The sequence below is a fragment of the Phragmites australis genome, chromosome 6 (genome assembly GCF_958298935.1).
Source record: "Phragmites australis chromosome 6, lpPhrAust1.1, whole genome shotgun sequence".
Taxonomy (NCBI): domain Eukaryota; kingdom Viridiplantae; phylum Streptophyta; class Magnoliopsida; order Poales; family Poaceae; genus Phragmites; species Phragmites australis.
In genome coordinates this window covers 28,326,569-28,345,073 of record NC_084926.1, presented here as the reverse complement: position 1 = coordinate 28,345,073, position 18,505 = coordinate 28,326,569, and the positions used below count along the sequence as shown (strand labels likewise).

The following is an 18,505-nucleotide window of genomic DNA, read 5'->3' as shown; positions in this document are numbered from 1 at the left end:
CTTTACATAACAAAATACACCAAGGGAGTAACAAAAGCAGTTTTCTCCTCATCCTCTACTCCCATGCTAATTTGGTGATACCACGAATAGGCATTTAGGAAACACAGCAATGCATAACCCACTGTAGAGTCGATGATCTGGTCGATGTAAGTAAGAGGAAAAGGGTCTTTGGGACAGGCTTTGTTGAGGTCGGTAAAGTCGACACATATTCTCCACCTACCATTAGGTTTCTTCACGAGGATAGGATTTGCAAGCCACGTAGGATGATGAACCTCTCGAATGAAGCCTGCCTTTAAGAGTTTGGTGACCTCCTCCTGGATAGCTTGCTTCCTATCCTCTGCAAATCTTTGTTTCTGCACCACAAGTTTGGCATCGGGTTTCACAGCTAGTCAATGCTCAATCACCTCCCTAGGGAGCTCAAACATATCGGACGATTGCCATGCAAACACATCTTGGTTCACCCAGAGGAAAGTGATGAACTCGAGTTCCTATTTAGGATTAAGTTCAACCTCTATCTTGATCATCTTAGCTGATTCAGACGGGTCGAGGGGTATTGCCTTGACACCACCACCATACTTCTTGTCCTTGGCACCATCATTGTAATCTCCTTTGGTGGCCTCGTTGGACTTGGAAGTGCTAGCAAAATTAACAAGCTTGGAGTCCTTAACCTCAACGATGGCTTGATGCTTCTGGTGCTTAGACTCTGCACCTTTTGAAGTAGTTGTCATCCGACAAAAGTGCTTGACCATATCCAAACTCTGCTTATCGCATTTGACCATTGCACACTGATCCCCTTTGATATTTATGGCCCCTTTAGGGCCTAGAATCTTGAGTGTTTGATACACGTAGTGCACCACGACCATGAACTTACCCAGCAATTGGTGACCTGGAATCACACTGTAAGCTATTTTAAAGTCCGCCACATCAAATGTTAACTTCTCTGTACAGAAGTTGTGAGGCTCTCTGAATGTGGTTGGTAGCTCGAGCTAGCCAAAGGGTATATTGGATGAATTTGGGTTATATCATGAAAAGGCTCAGTTCCTGCCTTGAGCTCCAACCTTTAAATTCCCATCTTGTCTAACGTCTTATCAAAGATGAGATTAAGCAAAATACCCCCATCAACCAATATTTGATGTATCTTGATGTTAAGGATAGTAGGCTAGACCACGACCGGGTATCGACCAGGGTGTGGAACTGCAGCTGGGTGGTCAACTTAGTTAAAGGTGATCGAGACGACCACTTGAGGTATCGAGTTGGTCTTGTTAGAGCCAAGTTGACCTCTCTCTCGACCGCTTCGTACTGTCTCTTGGACTCATACGCGGTAGATCCTTCGAAGATGTGTGCCAAGCTCTAATCGGCCTTATGAAATTCAGGTTCATCATCTTTAGCATTCGGCTTGGCTTGTTTGCTGTGATACTCAACAACAGCGGCCTTGAGCTTAGCATCGAACTTCCTTTTAATGATGTGGCATTCGTCAAAGTCGTGCTGGTTGGTCCGATGGACAGAACACCACTTTCCACCACCTCAGCTCAGGCCTTTGTTATCCTCGGTGTTATGCAATTTGCTCCTATCGACCGCATCTACAGTCGTGTCAGGACCTTTATGCTTGTCACCATGTTTATTCTTCTTCCCCCCGTTCTTCGAGGACTCAGGATTGTGCTTGTCCGGCTGAGGGTTCTTGGCATGTGCTTAAGCTTCAACACACTTTGCAGACTTGTCAGTCAATTCAAAGAGCTCTTTGATCGTTTGGATCTTTCTAGTAGCTAACTTGCCGACTAGATCTATGTCCTTGACGCCTCGCTTAAAGGCGATGATGACTGATTCATTGGAGATGTCCAGGATCATGTTGCGCCTCATGCTGAACCTGCAGATGAAGTCTTGAAGATATTCGTCTTTGCCCTGGTTCAGCTGATGAAAATCGTTCTCCATTCCTAGTAGGGCTGACAATGGGTCAGGTTGGGTCCGGATCAAGCAAAACCATACCCAGCCCAAAACCCGCTAGCCATAACCTGACCCGAACTTGAATGCTCAAACAGGCTAAAATCAAAACCTGAACCCAAACCCGTCGGTTGCCCGTTGGGTTTCGGGCGCCCATCGGGCGAGGAGAGGATAGGGCAGGGCAAGATGCGGCAAGATGCCCGTGCTGTTTCTCATCCACATGCGGTCGCAGGCGAGTAGGGTAGTCAACATGGACATTGATGTGGTGGTGTTGGGGCCGACCACACCATCGCTGTGACCGGCCGTTGCGGTGCCATTCCTGAAGAGGCACCCAAGAAGCCTAAGCCATAGATCCACACTACGCACGGCGCTCTACCAGCCTCCACCGTGAGGCATGTTCACAAACACAAAGGTGCAGCTGCCACTAGCGTGGTGATCACGACGACAATGCGGGGTGAGGTAGGGTGGCGTCAGGGTGGGGTAGGCTAGGTCAAGTCGACGATAGAGCGGCAGCAATGGGCCAGCATAGCCGAGCGAGGCAGGGCAGCACAGGGGCGGGGTGAGGCAGTGACAGAGTGATGGCAGCAGGCCAGCAAGGTGGTGCTGGGGTGGGGGTGGTGTGGTGCGAGGCGGCAACAGAGCGGTGGCAATAGGCTGACGTGGTCGGGTGAGGCAGAGGCAGGATGGGACGGGTCGACATTAGGGAGGGGTAGGGCAGGGTGGGGTAGTGGCAGCGGACAGGGTGGGGTCTCCGAGGACGAGGTGCGTGAGTGTGATATGGCTAGGATGCATGAGTGTGGTGGTAGCCAGGAGTGCAGCAATCAAGACTAGGACTCTAGGAGACATGAACACGTGAGTGGATGTGAGCTTGTGACATGGTGATATCTATCGGGCGACCCATGGGCACCCATGGTTGAAAATTACAACACAACCCGCTAGACCCATGGGCAAAAATTGCAACATGAACCCAGAACCATCGGGTCTGAAACCCATGGGTACCCAAACTCATGGGTCCAATTGCTAGCCCTAGTTCCTAGATGCTCAAACATGCCCTAGAAGTTGGGGATGAACCGAGCCTTCAGCTCAACCCACGATCGGATCGAGTTGGGTGGCAAGTTCAATAGCCAAGACTGTGCTGGCCCATCGCGATCAACAGATAGTTGTTCATCACCTTGTTGTCATCGCCAGCCACTTGAATAGCATCGATATAGGTCTGCAACCACTCATTAGAATTGAGCTTTCCATCGTATTTTTGGATCGGACCTGCTTTGAACTTCTCTCGCCATCGTATCGATCGAAGCTCAGGTGCGAAAGCTTCGCAACCCCGATCAAACTCTTCAGGAGGCGGAGGATGAAGAACACCTGTTCCTTCGAACATGGGAGTCATGTTGATCCTCCTGTCCAGGAGATCTGCGCTCATTATAGCGTCGATCATCCTCACGATATTCCTCATGACGATTGTTTATCACTCTCCGTAGATCATGCCAATCGTGAGGGATACGGTTTCTCATGTCTTCCTGGTTCCTGCACCTATGAATAGGGATGTTATAGCCTTGCCCGTAGGACAACCCTGACCACTCGATCTTCCCATCTATGATTCTTTGACTCAGGGATGTCTGCGTCCGTGGCTCCTCAAACTGGCACCTTGCTGAATTGAGGGCCTAGAACTGCCAGGGTAGTTTAATCGAGTAGCCTGGATCTGAGCTGCATCGAGTAAAGTCTTCACTTGATTGAGCATTGGGGTTCAAGGATTCGCCAGATCCAATGTGGGGAAGGATCTTAGAATCATATGAGCACCCTGGACAATAGCCTTTGGAGTACTGAAGACACTACTACCGAGGCTTGGCTGTGGCTACGTCGCTGAAGCCTCGTGACAGTTGTCCTGAGAGTATCTATTCCTTGATCTCGGGACTAGTGGTGGTGGAGGGGTACCCACCGGAAGTCGTCCTTGAAGACTAGAGGGCACCTAACCTTCTGTGGTTCATTGATGATGAATAGTATTAGGAGCTAACTGTGCACCAGCCACAAACGTTCCTGGTGGTATATCTCCAACGACACCGGTACCATGGGTAGCAGCTACCACTGGTTGGATCGTAGGAATCACGGTACCATTGTTCTCTACGGTGTTTTGATCTACCACCATAGGGTTGTCGGTGGAGTTCTGACTCCTCGTGCCATGAACACAAATTGGTCCATTCGGCTACTCTAGCTATTGACCGAGTTGTTGTTTCCACTCTCCTAATCTTTGTCCTCGCTATCGGTGAATATGCATTGGAGAACATTAGTCTCCTTGAGATCCTAGTCAAGATATCCCACCTCACGGTATGCGTCCAATGGGCTAGACTCGAGAATACCAATATGGATCAGTCCACCTTGATTATCCAAGCGGAAAACCATAGCTCCGAAGAGGATCTCAGATTCGGTAGGAGGCGATAAGTAGATGGCTTCCGCTTACTCGAAGTGGTCATAGAAACCATCGTCAGAGAAACCAGCGTGTATGTGAACTCAAGACATGATCAATTCTTAAAAGTAGAAGAAGGCCCCTACCTGGCACACAAACTGTTGAAGGTTAATTCCTGATAATATGTCAATAATTGACTAGGATACCTTTCGAGATCAGGGATTGAACATGAAGCGAGACACATGATGTAGACAAGTTCGAGCCCCCGGTTAGAGTAATACCCTACGTCCTATATGGATGATGATGCATGTGTATTCTCTCAATTATAGGCAATATAGCTAGACCTATTACAAGGAGTAGATCGGATCTAAGCTAATTTAGAGCTGAAGTCACTGAGTATTTCCTATGGTCTTGGTGCTTGCGTCAAGTTACCGATGTGTCAGTTTTTCTCTTCCTCTTTTTTTCTAGGGGTTTGGGTCCCCGCTTTATATAGGGCTGATATGCCGTCTCATATCCAACTATAGTCGATAGGGAGTCATCTATGTTGTTGACCAAGACAAAGCAGATAAATTCGACTTGGATATTAGTCGTTCTCGAGTTGGGCAAGCAATCGAGACCTTCCTAGTATACGTCTTCTAGATTTTCGAGTATTCTAGATACTCTCTTTCCATAGTATCTGAAGTTGTTACACATGTGCATGGTATACACTGTCCATATATAGTGTATTTCTTATGCGTATATACCCCATATTTAGATATTCGACAAAGTTCTTTAGCTTGTTTTTTAAGTCCCTTTGTTGCTCATTGATCAATTCAAGAAGTTCTTCTTGAGAGAGTGAATTCTCATCGAATTTATCATCACTTACATACTTTTCATACCTTTGGCAATAAGGCACTTGTAAGATGACTACTTACGTGATGACGACCTTGAGGGGGAGCTTCTCTTGGAGGAGTGGATGGTGAAGCTCTCATCACTTGAGCTTCAATCTTCATCTTTACTCATCCATCTTCCTATGCTTGCAAATACTTTGCCTCTTTCTATTGTCTCTCTCTTGTTCTTGGTTTTCTTCTCTTCTTGATATGATCAATTTCGTTGACCAAGTCTTCAATGTAAATTAGAAGATTAATCTTGGCGTTGATCATCTTAAGGTCCTTCTCCAATCTTGAGATGGTATTGGCGATCTTGGGATCCATTTCTAAATCAGCTGAGGTGTTTTTCTTATCTTCTTCATCGCTTTCTTCATCTTCATCACCATCATCTTCGCTTGATCTTGACTCTTGCTCTTACTCTTGCCTTCTTATCTTCTCTTTCATGTGTGCGCAAGGAGCTTGCTTGCTTGTTAGGACAAGATTCTTGGTGTCGGATGATAATGAACCTTGAACCTTCATGTTCATGGTCATCTCATATGCGGTAATGTTGAGGAGAACTTGGCTTGGAGTCATCGTGCTAATGTTGTTGTTGTCGTAGATGATAGGCACAATCAACTTATATTTTGAAAGAAGAGCTTGAAGTATTCTTCTCACCACTTGATTGTCTCTAATTGACGTCAAACTTAGCCCATTTATCTCATTGATAAGAATATTCAAACGTGAGTATATGTCATTAGCACTTTCATAGATAAGTTATTTAATGCTATTGAGCTCAGAGACAGTGAGGAACCGCCCAAATAGTATTCTAATTAATCATCAGGAGGATCATTGTTCATAATCACAACCTCGACGATTAACCAGAATACCATTCCGGTAGCCCCGGCACGTGTTTTGTGCCCAGGATCGGGACACATGCCTTCCAACTCAAATATCACAACACAGTTTAATAGAGAGCAAGTAATTAAGCTGTATTACAATACTTAAACATGCAATTGCTTCCACAATTTACAACAAAAGAGGAACAACAACAACTACGCAGCGGAAGATAAACCTATACAACAAAAGAGTATGGAGCCGTATGCCCTTAGGCTCCATACCAAAAGCGCCGAAGTTCGGAGTAGAAGGTGCTACTCCTGCCCGCCACCCTGATCGGCAAGCACAAAGTAGCCAAACACTGCCTCTTCCTCGCCAACCTGTGAACCTGAAACTTAAGGGCAGTACCCTTAGTACGAAGGTACTAGCAAGTCTTACACAGTATGAGTATATATATTTTCGACTCCAAGGATCATGCATTTAAAGCTGTAGCAAGGATTAAGACATGTTTAAGTTCATTAAGCGGTAAGCAACTTAGACTCTAGGTGTAAGCAACTGACTTAACCAACCACCCACTCAAACCCTGCCAACCAACTGATCAGAACAGATATATAAACAACAAGTGTATAAAAGTAAACCATTACCACCAAACCACCGACCACATACCGACCAAACCACCCAAACCAACCATGCCACAACCCACATCGAAACTCTACGACCAAAACATGGTCGCTCGGTGGAGATAAGTGATAGCAATGCTCATGACCGAGAGCGCGGCAGTTCGAACTGATTATACGCCCTGCAGGGGATACTCCTGGACCCACACGACACAGGGACCATACGGCTTGTGCCACCCGCTAAGATGCACACAAGGGGGTACCCGTGACAACCTTTCCTAACCAGGCCCAACCATATGGATCAACCATAGCTCGGCGCGGCGGTATTAGAACTACTCCCCGAGCAAACTAATACCGCTAAAAGCCCGAACTCACACCGTCTATGACGAGGCCCACATGACCACGTCTGCGAAGGTAATCAGCTCGCCTACCATTATATCAGCATGTGGTGAGTAAGGTAAGTGCTAAAGACGACTACACCAACGGTCGGTGCTTAACCGGTGCAAGCGGTCTATGGTGTTCGGGTTCCCTCCCCGAACTGCCTGAGGACTCCTCGTGAGCAGATAACACCCCTAACACCGCCCACACCTCGTCTCAACTCACCACTCACCAAACCGACTCATCATCAACACAACCACAAATGTGAACAGGTAATAAGCCCTAGGCTCGCGACAACGGTGGACGTCGTCGTCGACTTCTACCGGAAAGCCTAAGTACCACTAAGCATAGCGAACTATAATTAGACCTCGACGACACCACTAGGCTCCTAGGAATAACACATGACACGTGACCGAAATGGGATAATGCATCGGCATAGGTTCTACCCAACTCGGTACCCGACACATGCAATGTATACATAAGCGTAGATAACATATTATATTTTGAATTGACACGGTGCAATATGATAGATGCTTGCCTTGCTGCCCTGACTGCTGCCTGACACTACCCGAGTCACGATCACCACTGCGGGAACCTCCGGGGACAGCCTCGCTCGCCTCGTTCGTCGGGTCGAAGTTCCCTAAAAGAATAACGCGTGCAATGCAATGAATATGAGTGCTATGAAATGAAGGATGCTCCATAGAATACGATAACAGTGCAAATCGTCAGGGCACGAGTTCTAAAGCATCGAAGATTTTTCTTAAATGGGATTACTGTTAAACGTTTGAACACTTCTAGGATTAATTAAGCTTAACCCTATATAGAATTTTAACATCCAACATGTGGGTGATTATTTTTGCTGAACAGGGGGTATTGAAACAAGAATAACAAAATTGGATTCATCAATTTTGGAAATACCAAACTTTAACTATGAATTATCAAAGCCTAGACATATTTCATTAATTTAATAATTCACAGCACAGATTTCATGGCCACTGGTATTTTTAATGGATAGATCATGTCATAAAAAAACCAAAAAAATTGGTTTCATGAATTTTGGAGCTCTACATAATTTCCTATGCATTTTTCAAGATTTTAGCCGATTTATCAACTCAACAGATATTCATTTCGCAATTTCTGATTTCCTCTAATATTAAAATGGGCCCATGCCTTTTTCTACCGGCGCTGATCTAGCTCAAGCCACTGACCGCGGGCCCGGCTCCCTTGACTGAAGTCAAAAATCGGCCCACGGCCACGGCGCGCGCGCAACAGGAAGACGACCGGCGGCCCTTGTGGTGGCTGCCGACGGCGAGCGGCGGCCTGAACGGCCCGGCCGAGGGCGGCAACAGCACTAGCACGAGCACACGGTTACGGTGGGGGCACACGTCGACGCCGGCGATGGGCGGAGCACGGCGAGCAGCGGCGAGGGGCGAGACTAGCACGGCGGCGGCACGGTTGGCGTCGCCGGCGGCGAAACCGTGGCGCAATAGACTCAGACGAGGGCGGCTATAGCTTCTACGAGGGCGGCTATAGCTTCTACGAGGGCGTGTGGACCAAATGGCGCGGCCCAACGCTGAGGAGCTCGACGGTGGCACGGCCGGCGACGAGAGCTGTGGCGCGGCAGCAGCCGGTCGTCGCGAACGCACGCGCCAGCGACGGGACGGAAGGAAAACGGCGCGCGCATAAGGTGTACAGGAGCACGGGGAAGCTCACCGTGCAGCGGGTTGGGCCGGAGAAGCGAGGGCGCGGCGGGTCGATGGAGGACGGCGGAGCTCGGTTGCCGCCGTTGGGGAAGAAAGCGCGAATGGCTCCAATCCGTGCGGGAAACGGCTGGGGAAGGAGGGAAAACGGCAGAGGAGGGCCTTGGCGTCCTCCCTCGGTGCTCCACCCTGCTCGGGCTCGGCGGGACACGCCGGTGGCACGCGTTTTTGGCCAGCGGCCGTGGCTCTGCTTTGCTCAGCGCAGCGCTGCTCTCTGTTCTCGTTGGTGCCGCGCGAGAGGGGAAAGAGAGAGGGAAAGCAGAGGGCAAGGGGAGGGGGATAAGGCCTGGCGCTGATCTTTTGGCCGGCAACATGGAGGTGGCCACCAAAGTCAAGTATGGCAAAGCCGCTTGCTCTGTGAGAGCGGGAGAAGGGGGGTAGAGAGCTGTGTGTGCGAAGGGGATGACAGGTGGGGCCGTGAACAGTGCCGGCAATACAAATATCCCACTCCACAGACCTTAACCAAATGGAAGCCTTCCCATTGCCCAAAATTGGTAAAACAAATTTTGTTTGAAACTAAAATTCATAAGGAACCCATTTGAACTTGTTTGACCCAGAATGCTTGAGCCAATTTTGAATAAAAATTGTTCAAAGATGCTATCTTTTCCATCTTGTGATGATTTTTATGTCTTCTAAATATTTCCCAAAAATTTGGGAAAATTCATTTATATTCTTCTCCTCGCATCTACTAATTTCTAAAATTGTCACTAGCCCTATGTTCCATAGAAGTTTTGGGAGATGCTTTACAACGCATCAGTTAAACCTGGTTTAACCACATTCGGTTTAATCCTCATTGCATGTCTATACTGCTCAAAAACAAAAACAAAAGATGCTAATGATGCTCATTAGCGCTTAATTACGTGTTTAGAAACTCTGGGCCGTGACAGAGACTAACTCATCATATTTCTTATTGCGCACTATATTTTTGCCTTCATGTATTTCAATGAGGTTAGTCCAAATCTCATGAGCATTGATGAGAGAATATAATTGATTAAATGCATCAATGCTTAGAGATCATAAAATGATACTTTTTGCTAAAGCATCGAATTACCTCTCCTTGTTTGTGAGACGTTGCTTCGTCCTCTCTTTGGTGGTTCTCTAAACATCTAAACTTTTGGCTTGCAAATGATAAGTCATTCAAATTTTTCAATAGAGGAAATGGGTGCCGTCAAAACGTGGAGCACTACCGATATCCATCCTTACCCCGGACGTCTCAACTCACTAGGCGGTGAAGCCTAAGCGATCAAAATGAGAACATGACTCAAATGCCACTTGAATTAGCATATCCTTGCGAAAGGTGTGAGCCCTGACTCTAATACTAACTAAAGGGATCTATGACTTCCTAAGAAAGGGTGAATTAGGACACTTAAAATTAATCGGCTCTAAAAACTTCACAAGATATACCTATATCAATTTCTATCTAAATGGGCTCTAGGTTCATTTGGTGTGTCTACTCTACCATGCAAAAAGATTTGCAACCTATATCCAATCCTAGCAAACTATTCTAAGAAGGTAAACATGAAAAGGGAGATTAGTAGGAGATCATAGATCGTTACCACTCGACGCGCAGTGCAGTGGAAGAAGAGTTGGAGTAGACCAATACAACATCGTGCGCATCAAACTCCTCGAGCAGCTTCTCGATCAGATCCGCTACCAGCCCCGCGCAGGTGGTCAAGCTCCCCGACCAACTCCAAGTAGGTGGTCGTGCTCCTCGACCAGCTCCCGATCAGGTCTATCGCGTCCTCGACCAGTTTTGAGTGGTCATGTCATGCTGCCCGACTAGATCCGAGTGGTCGTGTTGTGCTCTGCGATCAGACAAGCAAGTACGTCGACCAATTCGTCACGGTGGGTGACCAGTCCCGAACACGTCGCGATCAACTCGCCGAGAAGATCAACGCTGTAATAGCAACAACGTCTCTACGATATCCACACGTATTGGGTATAAACGCCAAGCGCCGATGTGCTAGCACCGTACGGGTGACTAGGGTTTTGGGAGATCGTGTAGAAGGTTACGACTAGTGTTTCGAAGTGGCTCAACCTTGGCACACCCTATCCATGCCTCTCCTTATATAGAGCTCGCCATTGGGCTCCTACGTTGGAAGCCATTTAGGACTCTAACTTCTCATGAATCAAAACCCATACATGAATCCAATTCGCATGTTTTCTTCTAACTTATTAAGTGTGTGATCCGTTAAGTTCATGTACAAACGGCTACGACTCGGAAACCCTTTCTAAACAGAAATCAATAGTGATCCCTAGCAGGACATGTTGACTCCCGAGTATACAGAAAAAATCATATGAGTCATTGGAGCAATGGCTAGTTTGTGGGTTTAAAGCTATAAATACCCCTCTCCCCACTCGGCCATTTGAGGGTGCGGGAGTCCAGAGAAGCTCATAAACACTTGAGAAGATATCCAAACCACCAAAGTACTAAAAGTGATCATTCAAGACAATTAAACATAATATTAGGGAGTGATTACTGCTAATAAACCTAGATAGAGTTGTTACTAAGTGTTGCTGCACAGAGAGAGGATTAAGGAGTGATCCTACATTATACTAAGTGGTACGTATGCACCTTGAGGTCTTGGTGACTCGCCGACACCGTGAGCCTTGGTGGCACATGCTTGTTGACCCTCCGATTTGGATTTGAGTGGCGGCAAGACGCTTGTACGGGGGACACAGGGACCCTTGCCTTGGTGCCCCAAGTTCCGAAGTGAAGACATCAACAAGTGAATGGAAAAGTGAAATCTTACCTTGGTGGCTTGGTGGCTCAACCTATTTGAGTCCTAGGTGACTCAAGGGTCATGACCAGGTACCGTCCGGGAGCTATGACCTAGATGGCTGCTCCAACGTGGACTAGGGGTGGTGTTTATCCCATCGATACTACAGGATAAAAATCCCGTGTGGTGAGTTTGCTCTCTCTACTATTTTTACATTTTCACATTTACGTACTTGCAATCTTGAACGTGATATGCCCTAGAGACAATCATAAAGATGATTATATCGCTCGTGTATGTTAATGTACTTTTGAATAATATGTTATTCCAAGAATGACTACCTTTTGCATTAATTGGCAAGTATGTGACTTGTTCATGAAATTCTTTGTTTATACCATGATGTTATTCTTAGTCGATCCCTAGTCGCATATCATTGTGATGATACATAAGATCAACACATGTATTGATTGATGATCACATTTCATGGATCGTAGGTATAGAGATACCAAGTCAATAATATGAACATTTATGTTAAAGAATATGATGTTGAATAGACCCACCTTGAGATACTACTAGGATTGTTATTTATGATGTGCCATCAGTTGTTATCTCAAATGGTGTACCTGTAGTATCCTTGTCATTGATTCCCAGAATGTGTAGTGGCATATTTTGAGACTGCCAAACCCTATTCCGTAACTGGGTAATCATAAAGGTAGTTTTTAGGCTTGTTATGAAACATGTCGTGGGGTGTGAGCGATCAAGATGGAATTTGCCCCTCCTTGATAACGGGAGAGATATCTCTGGGCCCCTCAAGATAGTTAGATCGAGAAAGTGCATGACCATGCCAATATGATTCAAGAGTTAATCATGATGAATTTACTACTTGATTGATTGAATGGTCGAGCTATCACAAGGGTATCACGTATCTCACCTTGAGCTTGACTAGTATCGTGAGGCAAAGGAATCGATGCATGTGTATATCAAGGTTCAGCTAATATGATCTTTTGTGTACACCGGATGATTTGGCGTTAACAATAGTACAAACACTAGACAATCCGGTGTGTACAACAGTAGAAACTAGCCATTGAAACTAGCGGTTGGACCTGTACTTGAACTCATGGTGAACACCAGATGTTCCGATGTAACTTTGAACTCCATCACCGGACTATCCAGTGTGCATACTTGAGCCAACCGAGCCACTTCTCACCATGCATTTGTCTGATGTGTATAATTTTCTGATTACCGGACCATCTGGTATGTACAACTCCTCTCTTTACTAAAAACTTTCTGGAAAATGCTCCGGTGAAACCTCCGGTGTACACTCCTCTTCATCGCCGGACGATCCGGTCTGTACAACTACTCTACTACGTGAATGCACATCCTGGAAAATGTTCTAGTGTGTACATCACCTCAACACCAGACCATCCGTTGTGTTCTTTAACTTTTTCATTGGTGTCAAAACACTCTGTCGTGTATACTTGTTTGAGCACCGGATCATCCGATGTGTTATCGCCGCCACATCCACCACACTTCGGCTGTCTTGGCTCTTGAATTAGTTCACACCTTGTCAGAGCATTTTGTACCACTGACCAATTTGTATACATAGCTCCTGGGTCCCAAATTAAGTGCCACCTTCGTTCAAAAACTTTGCTTGGTATGCCAGGAAATCCATCTCTAGTGCCTTGTCCAAGATGCATGGAAATCAGGTGCTCAAGGAAACCACTGATCTTGTTGTAGAAAATAACAGCATACTCCACCTCAAAACCAAGGAGTGAAGTACTAAACCACTTACATTCTCCAATCGGTGGCAGAAATGATACCTGTATTTCAGAAACATTGTATGTTGGAATTGGTGGAATGTCTGGCTGCCTGAACCCTTGATTTTCATTATCACCTTTCTCCATCTGGAAACTTGTTTCTCTCAGTTTTGCAATCATCATTTTCTTGCTAATCAGCAAGGAAACACTCTCATGAATAACCCAGGTATACTGCTGATGAAGCTTAATTACAAGATCACTTTGGCCCAGCTGGCAGAGAAATAGCCTCACTTCATCACAACTTTCCAGCAAAAATACTTCCCAGCTAACCAGGTATTTGAGTGTCCAATAAAAGAGCAGCAGCCCGGCATAGAGCTTTGCACAAATTCCATCATGCCTATATATATGCAGCACTGATAGCCAATAGATTTCACTGAATGGAGGCCCTAGAGAAACTATCACCAACATATGTCTGCTGCTATGATTCCAACATCGTTGCATTTCAGAAATTCCAACATCCTTACTGGATCCAATGCCATAATCCACAAACCATGCAATTAGCATATTCCAAGTCAATGAATCTTCAGGAAAATGTCCAGCACTCTTGGAAATTTTTGCACAGCAAGTAATGCGCCAATAGGACCGAAACTTGAGGATCTGAGACAACACAGACTTCTTTGCATTCAATCCTTTCACATCCAACATTGCTCTTGTTCTGAAAATTATCAAAGTTCTGATAGGTTGTGGCCATGGCTGCTTGGGCTCAGTGTCTACAACAATCAATTTCCTCTTAATGAATCCCAGTTTCATTTCAGTTGTTTCTACAAACACCTTTATCCTAGAAGATAAATACTCAACAAGCTCTTGGTTCTCTGCCGGTGTACGTCCCATGCCACTATCAACAAAAACAACCTTGCAATCTGGTAGTACTTTGCAACCACCACATGCTGAACCAAAGAACATAAATTGATATTGTGTCGAGATGTAGGTGGCCATGGGGGCTTCCAACGCAAACTGAAACTCCAGCTTGCAGAACCCTCTTCAACCATGTTGAAAGATGGCCACAATATTGGTCTCAAATCGACCCAGACACGTAACTTCAATTGCATAGGTGGTGGCCATGGTTGCTGCTTGACCTCTTTGCCAATGGTGGCCATAGGACTATAGTCCTCTCCTTGACTCCTGGGTCAGTGAAGCCAGTTGTAGCACATGTTGATGAGCGCGTGTGTGCGGTCAGCGCCCAAACCGGCTGCTCAAGAGCTTCGCTGGTTTGCCCCTCGCATATGACCAGCACCATAGTATCTAAAGCTGAAGTTGGGGTAGCCCTGTAGACGTTCCAAGATGTCCACTTGCTAGTGTTGTAGTTGGGTTTAGCATTGGAGCCAGGCAGCATTTCCTCGAACACTTGGTGGGCACACAGGTTGACACACACCGGTGACGTTGAGCTCGCCAACGCGAGGCTCATGGGTGGGGGCGCCAAGCAGCGTAGAGGTTGGTGATGATGACGGAGTAGTGTCTGGAACATCTAGGATTGTTGGAACACCGAGGTCGGAGTGTTGGCATTCCATCAAACAGTTTGCAGGATCCTCCAAGTTGATGTCGCTGGTTGCAGCTTCGATGGCTTGGTACACTACAGTAGCAGGGTCGGTGTTGGTGACGGACTCCTTGGTAATGGTAGATGTAGTGGCAGCTTGGGACAGAGTGGACGACGAGCTCGTCGTGGTGTTGCCGTGGCTCATGTCCGGGGTGGCTTCGCGCTCTTGTGATACCCCCCACTTGATGTCCAATTGACAACACCCCATCATAGATGTTTCAGCCATGCAGGTCTCCATAAGCTTCTGCAGCTTCATACTTTGATTATAATGCAGCCTGAGCAAACACCCGATCTAGTCCTCCAAACACATGCACCTTCTCCACCTTTCCAAACCGATCAAACACTCGATGAAGCACCTTCTCGGTGATGGGATAGCGAACATGGTGAATGGTGACCTCGAGGATGCGACTAGGTGACCTCCGGTCCTCCAATTCGCTTGTAGGAATTTCATCGAACATCTGGTGGGCGCTGGCCTTGTAGTCACAGTTGTTGAAAGGAATCTGGCCCCAAATCACAACTGTTGCTCCTCTGCATCTCCCACATCATATCCATGTCCAAATCCCTTGTATCGAACAGCTCGGAATACCAATTTGTTAGCAACTCAATCACACCACCTCCATTAACAAGCACAACCAAACATTGGAATAGGAACCGATACAAGTTGAGAGAGAAATGGAGTTCGGGATAGGCAGCAAAGCAAGGGAATCGAAGGAGAAAGATTAGAGGTACATCAGGGAGGAAAGCTAGATAGGAAATCTAGAGGAGGAGGAAGAGGAGCAGTGGAGAGAAAGGAACAATGCGGTTCTGTTGTTCCATGATCCCCCTCCACCCGTGTTGCCCCTGCTGCCTTTTGTACTCAGCAGCCATATGAGTCACCAACCAATATGACCCATGGCCCAAGCAACACACAGCCCAGCATAATAAGGTTCCTAACATCTTCACAATGGTAGAAGATTTAAAATAGCTTTTGACCTAGCATAAAATAGCTTTTGACCTAGCATATTGAAATTATGTCAAGCATTGCTACAGATAGTATAGTTTAAGACCAGATAGATGGGGCTAACTCATATAAGTTCTCTAACTTCTTCACCCGTGACATGAGTTGAGCCCGTTAATGGTTAATATGCATAACAAAATATTCTTTTTGGCAAAAGAAAAGGCAGACTCTTGTTTCCTCTAAAAGGTAGTAACTCTGAAACAACAGAAGAGGTGACCGAGAGGCATAAGATTAGCATTTACTCTAATAATTCACTCATTGATTGTAGAAAATCCATAAAAAAAAAATTCAAATTTAAAAAATAAACTTACTTCTTCACGAACTGGTGTGAGAATAGGATTTGTAGCATAAGTTCTTATTGCCTTGGGAGATGTGATGTCATCAGCTTCAGAACCAGATTCAGCAGTAGATGTGTCACTGCCCTTTTTCTGCTTACAAATTTAGATCAGTTCAGCACTTCAGCATTTTATCTAGGAAATGGAAAGAAAATTTTCGGAATGCAATCTTACAGCAGGGTATTTTTGGTTTTTCATAGGCGATTATTTTCTCATTGTCATTAGAAACTGTTACTATTTGCCTCTTACAGCGAGCTTTGCCACTAATGACTATCTGGAATCCAGCAACAAACGATATGAGCAAAATTGGCTAACTAGCGACATGAATAGATGTAACCAATACATACCTTCAATATGTTTGGGTCCATCCCGGGCCCCTTTTCACCTTTAACGCATCCTCCAATCTCTGAACAGATACAAGAGCCGCCAAGAAACTCTGGCAATTGACTATATATTTGCCCAAAGAAAAAAAAAAGAAGGAAAAAAATCAGGACAACCCTCATGGAGATATTAAAATTAAATACATTAGTGTTTACTTTGCATCAATTATTTCAAGTATCTTGGTCTGATACTTAGCTCCAAGGACCTGATAAAACATAATGAATATAAAGTAAATAACTAATAAAGAACATAAACAGTATTCATCAATAAATTTTGAAATTGGCATTCTTCTCACTTGTATCTCTGAAGTTGTCTTTGGATCAAGGAAGGACTTAACAGTGCTCCAAAGCATCCTGAATCCTGGACCAGCATTGACGAGGAACATTCTATGCAATGTCTGGAAAAACAATTAAGTAATCTAGCATAGCCAGGTGAGTAAAACCACAGAATGAAGTACATTCACATAGTAGTAAGAAAGGAAATACCTCTGGGTAGTCATCATTGTCAATCTTTTGTCGCCTCGTCATAAGATCCCTTGCGATCTTGCTGAAATTTTTTAAACTCTGCAGAGAGAAGTCACAATATTTGATTAATATTCATTTCAGAGCATTGCATGGGGAAACATACCATGCCTTGAACATCTAGAATTGTTGTACTTGAATCAATGTGCCTCTTTGCAGCAATTGAACAAGCTGGGAACTTGATTAAGAAACTCTTTTCAAATTCTTTCACATGGTACCGGACATAACGGTCCATGGTAGTTACATGCATGAGTTTGTTTGGGTCAACTTTTGCAAGCCTTTCAATGTAAACAGGTCTTCCTTCTCTGTCGACACCATGATAGCCATGAGGGTAGTACTGCAGAATTTCATCTAATTCTGCATACTCGAAGTCCTGGCCAAATGTATAAAAAAAGTGGGGAAGAAAAGAAAATATTAGCTAAAGGGCACAAATCATCAAAATGTGGATGTACAGTGGAGAACATAAAACATCATGCATCTCTCAGAAAAGTATGAAGTATAGTAACTTTGTATACATTATTGCTCTTATTTTGTTAGCTTAACCGCATAAGCTTCTGCAACTATTGGATGGTTCATACAAAAGTAAGAGGCTCTCAGTGATGATATCAACACAACTTGATGGAACTATACTACAAAAAGTAAGGGCCTCTTCTCCTGAAAATTGTTCCAAACTAAGAAGAGATAGAGACGGGTCCTGTCTCAGGGATTTACGGTAATTCCGACAACAATCTTCTGTACCATCCGGTAGGATGGAGCAAACTGTACCAACACTTAGTTACAAATTCTAGTGTAAAAAGATTGATCAAATGGATGATGTAACTAACTTGAAGAGGTAACGTTTACAGAACCCTTAAAAGCTCAAATTTCTCGCGTCCAAAAGATACATAAGTCACAACCCCTGACTGGTAATTTGCATTTTCTTCTATGTGCTTCCAATTTATGATCTTCCACTTCTCATGAATTCTTGGCCTTTTCAAAATTTCGATTAATTGAAATGGTAGTCAGTAAAACAACTTCAAGACTATAATCAAATATTGCCAACCACAAAACTGGTATCTGCCCAGTTGGTAATTCACTATAACTCAAGACAGAAACACAGATGCCGACAGCGGTGCAATGTTTCCCTAATTGTATTATTGTTTCATGTTCTAATGACTGTGCATATTTAATCTAAATTAGTGACATTAGGTACATCGTATGTTCAACAGTACTTGTTGGTGTTGATCTCAGGCTAACCGAGAGACCGAACCTAAGGGGAGTCGAACTCCATGATGCGTCCTAATCGGAGGCACCTAACCGACAATTAGTTAAGGTCCCTTGTGGCCCAGCGCTATGAAAAGGAAGGGGTGAGCCGGCATCTAGGTTTGGTCCAACGATCTCCTAGTCTCTCTTTCACCCCAACAAACTCGATCCCGATCGATCTCTCG

The 18,505-nt window shown here is 45.3% G+C and overlaps 1 protein-coding gene across 1 annotated transcript in view; it reads right to left on the bottom strand.

Annotated features, from left to right (window-relative positions):
• LOC133923111 (phosphatidylinositol/phosphatidylcholine transfer protein SFH6-like) overlaps positions 1 to 17,819 on the bottom strand; it is a 29,705-nt gene extending 11,886 nt beyond the window's left edge. Inside the window, exons 1-7 of the mRNA XM_062368556.1 lie at positions 17,790 to 17,819; positions 17,185 to 17,451; positions 17,043 to 17,120; positions 16,853 to 16,954; positions 16,713 to 16,762; positions 16,524 to 16,623; positions 16,153 to 16,269 (exon numbers count right to left, since the gene is read on the bottom strand). Coding sequence (XP_062224540.1) covers positions 16,153 to 16,269; positions 16,524 to 16,623; positions 16,713 to 16,762; positions 16,853 to 16,954; positions 17,043 to 17,120; positions 17,185 to 17,451; positions 17,790 to 17,819 — 744 coding nt within the window. The remainder of the gene's footprint in view (positions 1 to 16,152; positions 16,270 to 16,523; positions 16,624 to 16,712; positions 16,763 to 16,852; positions 16,955 to 17,042; positions 17,121 to 17,184; positions 17,452 to 17,789) is intronic.
• Between the last annotated feature and the right edge of the window lie 686 nt (positions 17,820 to 18,505).